Genomic DNA, 11,453 nt, shown 5'->3' with positions numbered 1-11,453 from the left:
CACACACACACACACACACACATAATGGCAACCATTTAAATTACAATCTGATTGTCCATTTAGGCAATGCCTGATATCTCTCTGAGAAGAGCCTTACCACAGGTTTATGAAGCATTAAGACAGCATTATGAAGCATTTTGAAGCATTATGACAGCTTTATGAAGCTTTACGACCGCATTATGAAGTTTTATGACAGCATTATGAAGCTTTACGACAGCATTATGAAGTTTTATGACAGCATTATGAAGCTTTACGACACTATTATGAAGCCCATGGAAGTCCTTTCTGCCAGACCATCACACAGGAAACCTAACCAGTGCACAACTTCACGACATTCAGGCGTAAGAGCCACAGTGAACAGACCAGAGGCTACTATGGCAGTGTCTGAGACACAGTTACGTGGGAACCCTACAACCCTACAAGCAAGCTCATACACACTCTACCGAGTCAGAAGCTGTTTGTCAAACACCACTATACACCCGTTCGATTGCAGCAACAGGTGTTGACTCTGTGCACACACGTGTGTGTGTGTGTGTGTGTGTGTGTGTCTGTCTTGGAGAGCGGACAGTCATCCCATCTGAGTCAGGTCCAAACAGAGACGCTGTGGGCTGGTGCTTGAGTCTGATGTGTCTGGGCTTGCTGGCTGTGTGGTCTCGGGGCTGGTAGCTGAGGGTCTCGGGCAGGCCAATTACCCCCAAAACGCATGCCAGTCATTCTCTCCAGCTGCTGACCCCAAACAAAGCCCCCTCTCAGACAAAACCCCCACCCTCAGCTGTCTGAGCTCGAACCCAAAACAAAGGCAGATGTTGGGAGAGGCGAGAGCTACTCAGACAGGCCAAACCAGCAAAGCCACCAGCACAGCGCTGGGCTTCGCTCTCGGGTTTGGAACGCTTTCCGACGGCCTGCGTAGCCAAAAACGTTACAGCGTGGTCGTGCGTAAATCAGACCTGTGAACCTGCGTGACTGTCGGCACAAATTAGCATTCCGCCATAAAAACATTCTTAAACTAACAAGATGTTTCAAGGCCCTTACCAGAGATGAACTGAAATGAAGGCAAATATGTGAGCATTGTAAAGAAAACAAGAAAACGGAACGTTCTGAAAGCCTGTTCAATGTCACTCTAATGACTGGTGTGACTACACTTACATGTCCTCTCTCCAAACCTCCCCATACCGTCTGATCCACCTCTCTCCAAACCTCCCCATACCGTCTCATCCACCTCTCTCCAAACCTCCCCCATACCGTCTCATCCACCTCTCTCCAAACCTCCCCCATACCGTCTCATCCACCTCTCTCCAAACCTCCCCCATACCATCTCATCCACCTCTCTCCAAACCTCCCCCATACCGTCTCATCCACCTCTCTCCATGACCTCCCCCATACCGTCTCATCCACCTCTCTCCATGACCTCCCCCATACCGTCTCATCCACCTCTCTCCATGACCTCCCCCATACCGTCTCATCCACCTCTCTCCATGACCTCCCCCATACCGTCTCATCCACCTCTCTCCAAACCTCCCCCATACCATCTCATCCACCTCTCTCCAAACCTCCCCCATACCGTCTCATCCACCTCTCTCCATGACCTCCCCCATACCGTCTCATCCACCTCTCTCCATGACCTCCCCCATACCGTCTCATCCACCTCTCTCCATGACCTCCCCCATACCGTCTCATCCACCTCTCTCCAAACCTCCCCCATACCGTCTCATCCACCTCTCCAAACCTCCCCCATACCGTCTCATCCACCTCTCTCCATGACCTCCCCCATACCGTCTCATCCACCTCTCTCCATGACCTCCCCCATACCGTCTCATCCACCTCTCTCCAAACCTCCCCCATACCGTCTCATCCACCTCTCTCCAAACCTCCCCCATACCGTCTCATCCACCTCTCTCCAAACCTCCCCCATACCGTCTCATCCACCTCTCTCCAAACCTCCCTCACCATTTCTCTCTTCCCAAGTCTTTCATCCCCACCCTTTTGTTGTTGACACACTTTATTTGTGATTTTCATATGATCTGTTTCTTTAAGCAATTGTATTTTGTTTCTTTGATGTAAACTGTATAGATTCATAAAGTTATTATAATGCTCTCTCTCTCTCTCTCTCTCTCTGTTGTACTCTATCCCTACCCTGCGCCACTCAGGTTCGTATCTTTCCCATGTGGAGGAGCGTTGAGCTGCCCTGCTGTGGGTCCATCTGGACTCTGATGTGCGGTACGCTGAGGCTGACAGGCTCAGAGGCAGTGCAACACTGTTTGTTTTACCACCCTGCGTCTGAAGCACAACGGCCCAGCTCTCCCTCCGTTAGCCAATCACAGCCCTCACCTGGGGCTTGTTCGAGGAGGATCTTACTAATGATGATGTTTATCTGGGTGTTTACCTTACATGGTGCCATTACTGAATGTGTCTGCCTAGGTGTTTACCTGAGAGATCCTCACTAATCAACTGTTTATTTGGGTTTTTAACTGAGAGGAAGAGTCAGTCATCACAGTTTTTACAGGATGAGAGCTTTAATAATAACTCAGTATTAATGCTTAAAAGGTAGCCCGTGTCTAAAGGGAAAGTTCAACCAATCAGTGCTGACTTGTGCAACAGCTTAGCATTAGCAGCTAACAGCTAGCTGGCAGTCCTGGTCTCATTCTCTGTCAAACACAACACCAGTCGCTTCATGCCAAGAGTTGCTCCTGATTTTATTTCTAAACGGCTCTTTTTCCTGGACTAAAATTTTTTAATTCGGGCCAACATTTGGTAATTTTAGACAGAAAAAAATCAGTTCATCTCAGCCTCTTCACACGGCATACCTGGCATGGATTAAAACGTAACATAACACCTTACGACCCTGTTCACTTTTTTGGGGTCCTTTTTTGGAATGTTTTTGTTTCCATGGTCATGACATCTCTCGCGTTGGTCAGTGCTGATTGGACGGGCCATGAGGCAGACAATCTGGCAGAGGTTCGTTCAGACAGACTTGAAATAGCACATCTCATGAGATGACGCCAGCCACTTGCAGAACACAGAACTCAGCTGTCAAAACCGAGCCACGAATCATTTAAATGATCAGGTCAAATAAAACTGCTGAGGAAAACACGAGGCTGGAATGTTATTCTCGTGGTTTTTCTCGCAGTGCTACCCATTCCTAGGTCCGAGCTGTCAAACCCCAGTCCAGACAGGTCACAGTGCCCTGTGTTCCTTCTGCAAAGGACAGAGTGTAGTGTTGGCCCTGCATGCACTCCAACCAGCTCACAAATGTCTCGATACTGAGCTAACAAGCCAACTTGTGTCTGTTCAATCTGGGAGCATTAAACTCTGCCATATTGTGACCTTTTACGCCTTGGGGCCTGACAGCCTGAGATCTAGAACAAAGATCTGTGTACATCCTCAGGTTCCAGCTGCCTGACAGACGTGGGAAATATTTACTGGGAACGTGCATCACACCCACCGCATTCAACGTCCACATAACTGAAGCGTGAGCCATATATGCGAGAGGGAAAGGGCAGCATTCTGTCCGAGCAGGGCTTTGGGCCTGCCTCGTCACTGGAGCAGTATGTGGCTAAAGCAGCCAATCACCTACAGGAGCCCTTCATCTATAGCCAATCACCTACAAGAACAAAGTAGCGGGGCTGGCAGTCCATCGGCCTCTGGCTGTTTCACGGCTCAGACAGGAAGGGACGCATGACATTAGATCGGGCTGTGTGATCGAGAATGAGGTCATCGGCAACCTCTGAGTCAGCATGGACGGTCCCTCAGGCATGACATGTCCACCACGACCCTGACATCACTCCAACTGCAGAAGTGATGAAACGTCTGCGAAACTTTACGTGAAGATATTTATCACCCAATACACAGAAATACGTGTGCATGCGTTCACACATACAAACACACAGGACAGCCAAAGGCATGTTCCAATGAGGACATAGTTCACCTGCTTCGGACTCAAACCTTTTATATCAGTGCTCTAAAATCTAAAGTAAACAATGAAAAACATCTATTTTACAGCTAAATTCTTTCACTAAATGTCACATTGTGAATGACCACTCTCAGATAGTGTCAGAACAACCAACATCTTCCAAACAGTAGCACTACATCATTTTACACCATTTTACACTAATACACCAATTTACACCATTACACCAATTTACACCAGTTTATACCATTTCAACTGTTTATACCATTACACCAGTTTACACCAATTTACACCATTTCACCAGTTTACACTACACGTTTCACCAGTTCACCAGTTTTCACCAGTTTACATCATTACACCAGTTTACAGCAGTTTACACTGTTTCACCAGTTTACATCATCACACCAGTTTACACCATTTCACCAGTTCACCAGTTTTCACCAGTTTACATCATTACACCAGTTTACACCATTTCACCAGTTTATTACACCGGTCAGCATGCAGAGAGGTTCTGTGTGGCTTAGTGAGCTACACAAGGCCTGGGAAACTAAATCAGTAGAGTAAGGTCACTGCCTACTGAGACCAGCCCTGCCTGACCAGCCACCGCAGTACCAACTCCCAGCATGCCCTGCTGCGACAGGTACGAGACAGAGCTGCTTAGCACTCACTCTCTCTCTCTCACTCTCTCTCACTCTCTCTTGCTCTCTCTCTCTTGCTCTCTCTCTCTCTCTCTCTCTCAGCACATTCAGACCTTAATGACATTCTTTCCCATCACGGAAAGCTAACCTGCTCAATTCTTGTTGCAGGAAAATGACAAAGGGTGGGCCATTTATCAAGTCGAGGCAGCTGGGATACCCCTGCGTGTTAAGTCACGTCCCTCCATGCTCAGCTCTGTCATGTATTAACGTGAGGAGTTAAAACAGGAGTCCACGCCGCCAGCAGTTCCTGCGCGTAATCTACAGGAAGCTCAGAGAAAGATGAGGAGGTTCCGTGAGACCCTGAGAGTCTTCCGTGCACAGGCCGGATCAAACACGGAAGTTTGAGGGGATGAATCTTGGGTTTGAAGGGATATACACCAAGTTCTGGTTTTACTGGTTTATCTGAGCTAGCGGTTCAGTCTCACAGGCAGGGCCGACTTAACAAAGCTCTTACTCTCCTGTGGCGTTCCTTACAAGTGCATGCGAACGAGAACTTCTGCAGACATGTTCAGACTGATGTGTTAATTAAGTGGGAGGGGTTTCATTAAGTGGGAAGGGTTTATGGGAATCGGCTCACCCAGTAGGTTAACAGCATCTGACTAGCATGCCGGAGCTCGTCCAGTTCCTCATAACAGTGCTGTCCATCAAGCCCTGAGAGCTGACATCAGAGAGGCTCTCCGTGTGCGGGACACACGCCCAGCTGCAGGCTTACTGCAGCCTTGCTTCCTAATCTGAGCTTCAACGATTGCTCACTTGGACCCGCCCCCTCCTTCTCCTTTGGCTTGCGGTGTTGGATTTGGAAAACACACAACATGGTAACACCACTAATTAGCGTCATCTCATCAATCCCTGCCTGCAGAGAGAGAGAAAAAATGCAAAAAAACAGCCTTAGCAAATTTCACTCTGGCTTTCCTGTTTTCCCGGGTCGATGCCGTGTCCCACCATGTCCTGCTGTGTCCTGCCGTGTCCGTGGCTGTGTCCGCTGGCCTCTGACTAACGCACAACTGACAGGAGAGAGCAGGAGTAAAGCCACCTTCCAAACACGCTTGGGACTGCCCTACAGGACTTCCAAGCAGACAGGCGTGCCAAATACATTTTACAAACATTCCCCATTGCAATAATACCCTGTAATCAGACCATAATACCCTGTAATCAGACAGGGCTATGGAGCAGACCCATGAGATGGGTCACCCGTGCCCCATCATCATGCAGGGAGGAGGAAACCACACCTCGCTGGGGTGTCCATGGAGAATGTGCTGTTGTGAAATGCGTGATGATGCTATGCTGCATGCTGTTTGGAGAATTTGCTGTTGTGAAATGAGTGATGCTGTTTGCTGTGTATGACTGAACCCAGCCTGCAAGAACTGTGACGGTTTATCAGAACTTGCGTAGGAGACATCACCATGCGCGGGTCAAACAGACGACACCCTTCCACTTCCAGCTGTCCTGCTGAATGTGTACACCAAACACCCCCACGGCGTTTGTATCACACTCAGGGGAGCGATCGAGCAGGATACCAAACACACACGTAAGTGAAGCAGCACCGTGTTGCCCTAAAATTCAGCATGGACACCGAATGAAGCGTGCTGGCATGTCCATGTCATTTACGGTCATTCCTAGGATTCGCCGGTTACACGGACTCTTCAGTAAACGCATTTGTAAAGATTTCTGAGTGTGGCAGTGTCATATAAAAGTGGTACCTTCCAGGTAGAGGGGTGGAGGAAAAGCTTCTTGCCTGTGCACGTAATCAGGTGAAGGAGTAACGTGTAAACACGTGTAATAACGTGTCTCGCGCCCTGTCAGACATCCTCGGCGCAGCAAACCAAAACCATGCGGCCCTTTGTCAGCAGCGCACACTCATGGCCTAAAAGATCCAAACCCTGACGGTCTTCCTCAGTCAGCTTATCAAGTACAGGGACTCCCCAACGAACCACAGGCCAAACCGTCACCGTGGAAGGCTGCTCTGGAGCCCCCCAAAAATGGCACTTCTCGTCCCACCTCCTCGTCCTCTTCCTCCTCTCCCAGGGCTGGGAGCTGTCCGTTTCTCACTGAGCTTGGGTTACAGGACAGGGCAGAAGGTGCTGATTGAGGAGGAGATCACGCCGGCAGTGGAGACTGCACCCCCCTGTGGACACTGTGGGAACTTCAAGCATTTCCCCACATGTGAGAAAGCAAGTCGTCTGATTGAAGTGACCCCAAGCCGACAGCAGCTCGCTCCGCTAAAGCCCTTACACTCGCTGCGCTGGGTCTGTGTGTGGTTGTTGGGAAGTCTCTAGAATGTTCTGCCTATCAACACCCCACAGCTGCCTGTTCTGGACCTACGTTTGTGAGGGTGAGCCCTGTTCTGATCTGTGGACTGGTGTCAGCGGAAATGTGCCGAGCGTGTCACCATAGCAGCAGGTCCTTGAGGCTCAGCGGGTCTGTGAAGCTAAGCGGGTCTGTGAAGCTAAGCGGGTCTGTGAAGGTCTGAGCCTTTAGTGCTCACGGGTTATCTTGTGAGACATGGAGCTTGAGGTAAAACTTTAATCTCCCACCGCCCTGTCCTGCTGCACCCTGTCCTGCCGCACCCTGTCCTGCCCCGCCACACCCTTCCTCACCCTCTATCCCACACCCTAATCCACCCCCACTCACAGGTAGCTCTGGGAACTATGGCACAACAAGAGCTTGCAAATAAGAACCATCACCATGACCTGCTACACGACACAAACATACTACAACACATGCACATACACGCATGTGTGTGAGTGTGTGTGTGTGTGTGTGTGTGTGTGTGTGTGTGTGTCTGAGTGTGCGTGTGTGTGTGTGGTTTGTTTCTAGATTGTTTTAAAAATCTCTGACCCAAGTTCTGTCCTCTCAGAGAAACTAAGTTGTGAAATTACCCTCACACTCCGCCAGTCACCTGCCTGCACCAGCCCGAGTGTGTACCAAGTGTGTATGAGGTGTGTACAAGGTGTGTGCGTGCAGCTCTACGCCCCAGAGCAGAGCTGCGTCTCAGGAGGGACTGTTCGTTCTGCAGACGGCTCACGAATAAGAGTGAGTGGGAGTGATTGATGGCCGTACTTCTGTGACTCAAGCAGCTGTAAACATCACACAGAGGCGTGGAGCTGTGAAGTAACATCCACTCTACTGCCTCGTTCAAAACACTCTGTCTCGTCGCAAGCCCTGTGCAACAACAATCCAGCGTGCCTAACGTGAAGGTGACTGAGGATTCAAAAGTGTGGGAATGTGAGGAGATTTGAAGTAATTGCTTTTCACTTGAACAGCTGGTGAAGGCCCCATGCCCTCATTCGACACTGGAATTTAAACAAATAAACCCGCTGCTGTTCTGCTATTACATCATTTCTTTCAAACTCCTGCAGGTTAGTTCTACCTTACTAAAACACATGAGCTGCCTGTAAGCAGCGCCCACATGAATACTCCACCTCACAATCCGACACTAGCAAACACAAAAGAAAGAGAGGAAGAGAGAAAGAGAGAAAGAGAAATTTTGCCAGATTCAAAACCCCAAAGAACTTTGCTGCAACAAGCCAGAAGCAGAAGAGACTCACAGGAGTGACTCCTAACAGAAACTCACAGGAGTGACTCCTAACAGACTCACAGGATTTACTCCTAACAGACTCACAGGAGTGACTCCTAACAGAGACTCACAGGAGTGACTCCTCACAGACTCACAGGAGTGACTCCTAACAGAGACTCACAGGAGTGACTCCTCAGATATTCACAGGAGTGACTACACACAAACTCACAGGAGTGACTCCTAACAGAGACTCAGGAACTCATAGGAGTGACTCCTAACAGAGACTCACAGGAGTGACTCCACACAGACTCACAGGAGTGACTCCACACAGACTCACAGGAGTGACTCCTCAGACACACAGGAGTGACTCCTCAGACTCACAGGAGTGACCCCTCACAGACTCACAGGAGCAACTCCTCAGATATTCACAGGAGTGAGTCCACACAGACTCACAGGAGTGACTCCTCACATAGACTCACAGGAGTCACTCCATACTCTCGCCACACTTCCCCTATATTTCTTTTCTCTCTGCTCCCGCCCAACTCCAGGAATGTTTCAGTAATGACCGATGCTTTTCCTCCATCCAGTCCCACCCAGCTGGGGGGTGGGGAGGTTGGTGGGCACAGGGTACCTGCCGCAACGGGATGCGGCTGGGGAAAACTGAACGCTCAAATTTTTGTGGCGGGCATGACAATATCAGCGGCGGCGGGTTGAATTGGCCAGCTCCGCTGTGACACACCCTCGGAAGTGTGGTCAGCAAATGTCAGGAGATGTTTACATTTCAGCTCCCCTGTGGCACACGGCGGAAACTGGGATTCCACCGCCGGCCCACAGTTTGGAGTCAGTCGGCAACACCTGCTGTTTATATGCATGCGCAGAGCTCAGGGCTGCGTCCCAGTTCACCAGCCTTCAGAGTGCGCACTAATTAGGGTTTAGGGTAAAAAGTGCACGGGCCGCTGTTTGGGGCACGCGGCATGCAGCCCACTCTGGGCATTGACGCTGACTCATTTCACGCGGCTTTGCCAAGACCACTTCACTGCGCACCTCCGGTACCTGAGACACTTAAGATAACATTCATTCAAGAACAGCTCAATCAAACTTGAAGAAACATTTCTCCCGGTTAAGCAGAGCCAAAATGAAGGCGTTTTCTGCAACGGAGTCGGCGACAACCCCATCAACGCTCGAGCCCCGGAGCTCGTTACGAAAGATAAGCCTTGTGGTGCATAGTGCATGGATTACGTGCATCACTAATGTGTTTCCTATGACTTGTTTTCATGACCCGATCACGAGGAAGTGCAGGTAGTCTCCATTACAGAAGACAAAGCGCTGAAACGGGCAAGCCCAAAACGCTCGAGACAATAGGCGGTCGCCCGCGCGCACTCATGATAAACTGAATGTGCAAAATCTTAAGGAGATGAACGGCCCGCGCGCTCCTGACGCCGCATGCCTGGCCATTAACGAGCAGGACCGCTTGAAACTAACACGCCAAAAATAACAACCTTCAAAAGTCATATAAATCATTTTATCTCTGCGATAAAAGCCAAATTGCTATAATCCCACCCACGTCAACGCACACCAGCACTGACTTCCTCAGACGGGGGGGCGCTGATCCCCGGCTCGAGCTCGGCCTCGGGGAAACTCCTCAGAACGCCGCATCTCGAGGTCACCTCCGCGGATATCAGCTCACCCCGCAGGATTATGAGCTGTATTACACAGGGTACCTGTTGGCAGCTAGAACACACACCGGCACGCACAGCGACCGTTTCAGCCCCCCGAGGTCGCACTCGACGTCTGACAGCTGATCGATACACGACACGAGATTTCCACCTTTTCAAATGTTCTCATCACGCTATTAAGACATTTTCAGTCTCGGTTGAGCAGTTATTAATTAAGTTCAGCTGGTGGTGTGTTTGCAGGGCGATGCAGGTGATGGATTTTCTGCTAATCGTCCGCCGGCGCTGGTAACCAACTTGTTGAAACAAGTGGGGAAAAAGCTCTGGGATGATAAATTAAAGAGAAGTGTTTCCTCAAATGGCCCAGATCGCGTTTATATGGCGTAAGATTGTATCTGTCCACCGCAGAAACGCGCATAATAGGTTAGCCTTCCCCCACAGGAAAAAACCTAGGCGTTCCCGGAGTATCATATCTCCAGTGTCCGCAATCAGTTGAATTAAAATTATTGCAGAGGAAATGTTATGGAGGATATGTGGGAAACAGTACATTCTAGACGCATTCTTTAACTTCTGTCTACGCTGTTATTCGACTTAGTGGGAGCACGGAACCGGTGCCAAAGCTCAACACTCGCCGTTTCTGCAAGATGAGAAATATTCGCCGCGAACCGAATGGACGTGCGGTTCAGCTGAGAACGTCGCTGTTTTATTGCTGCCAGCTGGTGAGACTGAAGTCTCCGCTCGCGTTTAACGCCACCGCGTCTCGTTTTCCAGGTCTGCTGTAGGGCAGCTGTGTAGTGCAAGCGTCTCGCGTAATGGGTTACTCTCACGACCCGCGCACACCTTCCGGACTCTCCGGAGACATTCGCGCGACACGCGCATGGGAATCACTAACGTATCCGGACCACGCGCCTCACAGCGATCAACCTGCCATCGGTACTCGCCGCGAGACAGAAGCAGCAGAGCAGGTACCACACGCGCGCGCTCCTCTCGCTCCCTTCTGCGCGAAGTCTTCCAAAAAAAAAAAAAAGATCTGATATTTCATGTCTTCTCACAACAAACCACCCACGGTTGATGAACGCTTCTATACCACTGGAAGCAGAGAAACTCTCAGTGACCACTTATACAACAGTTAGAAAAGCGTGGACACCTACCCGAAATAGGCTGAAGTCGGTCGAGGCAAGCTGAAAAGATACACTAGAACTGTGAAACACAACCATCCCAGGGTTAGGTGTCCATCCAGCATTTTGTAACGGCTCTGGGGCAGATCATCTCGGTCCTTCAGGCTTGCTGAGTGAAATCGCTTGTTATGAGAGAGCCGCCTCTTATACACCGAGCGGAGCTCTGCGCCCCTCCCATTGAGCGCGCAAGAGAAGAGGGGAGAAAGGGAGTGAGAGAGAGGGGAGAGAGAGAGAGAGAAAGAGAGAGAGAGAGAGAGAGAGAGAGAGAGAGGGAGAGGGGGAGAGAGAGGGAGAGAGAGAGGAAGAGAGGGAAAGGGAGAGAGAGAGAGAGGTAGAGGGGGTGAGAGAGAGAGAGAGAGAGAGAGAGAGAGAGAGGCTAGTTCCAACATTTTGACAGCTTCTCTCATTTGATTGTTTAAGTTTATCTGCACAAATGGCAAATTCATGTTTGAATTTTCAAGTGACGGCCAAGACTATTCA

At 50.0% G+C, this 11,453-nt stretch overlaps 1 protein-coding gene across 1 annotated transcript in view; it reads right to left on the bottom strand.

Moving 5' to 3' along the window:
* wnt9a (wingless-type MMTV integration site family, member 9A) overlaps window positions 1-11,083 on the bottom strand; it is a 32,799-nt gene extending 21,716 nt beyond the window's left edge. Inside the window, exon 1 of the mRNA XM_035536545.1 lies at window positions 10,947-11,083. Within this exon, the coding sequence (XP_035392438.1) occupies window positions 10,947-11,038 (92 nt within the window). The 5' untranslated portion in view covers window positions 11,039-11,083. The remainder of the gene's footprint in view (window positions 1-10,946) is intronic.
* Between the last annotated feature and the right edge of the window lie 370 nt (window positions 11,084-11,453).

Source organism: Electrophorus electricus, chromosome 19 (genome assembly GCF_013358815.1).
Source record: "Electrophorus electricus isolate fEleEle1 chromosome 19, fEleEle1.pri, whole genome shotgun sequence".
Lineage (NCBI taxonomy): Eukaryota > Metazoa > Chordata > Actinopteri > Gymnotiformes > Gymnotidae > Electrophorus > Electrophorus electricus.
The sequence above is the reverse complement of the archived record's forward strand: the minus strand, read 5'-3'. Positions and strand labels throughout refer to the sequence as shown.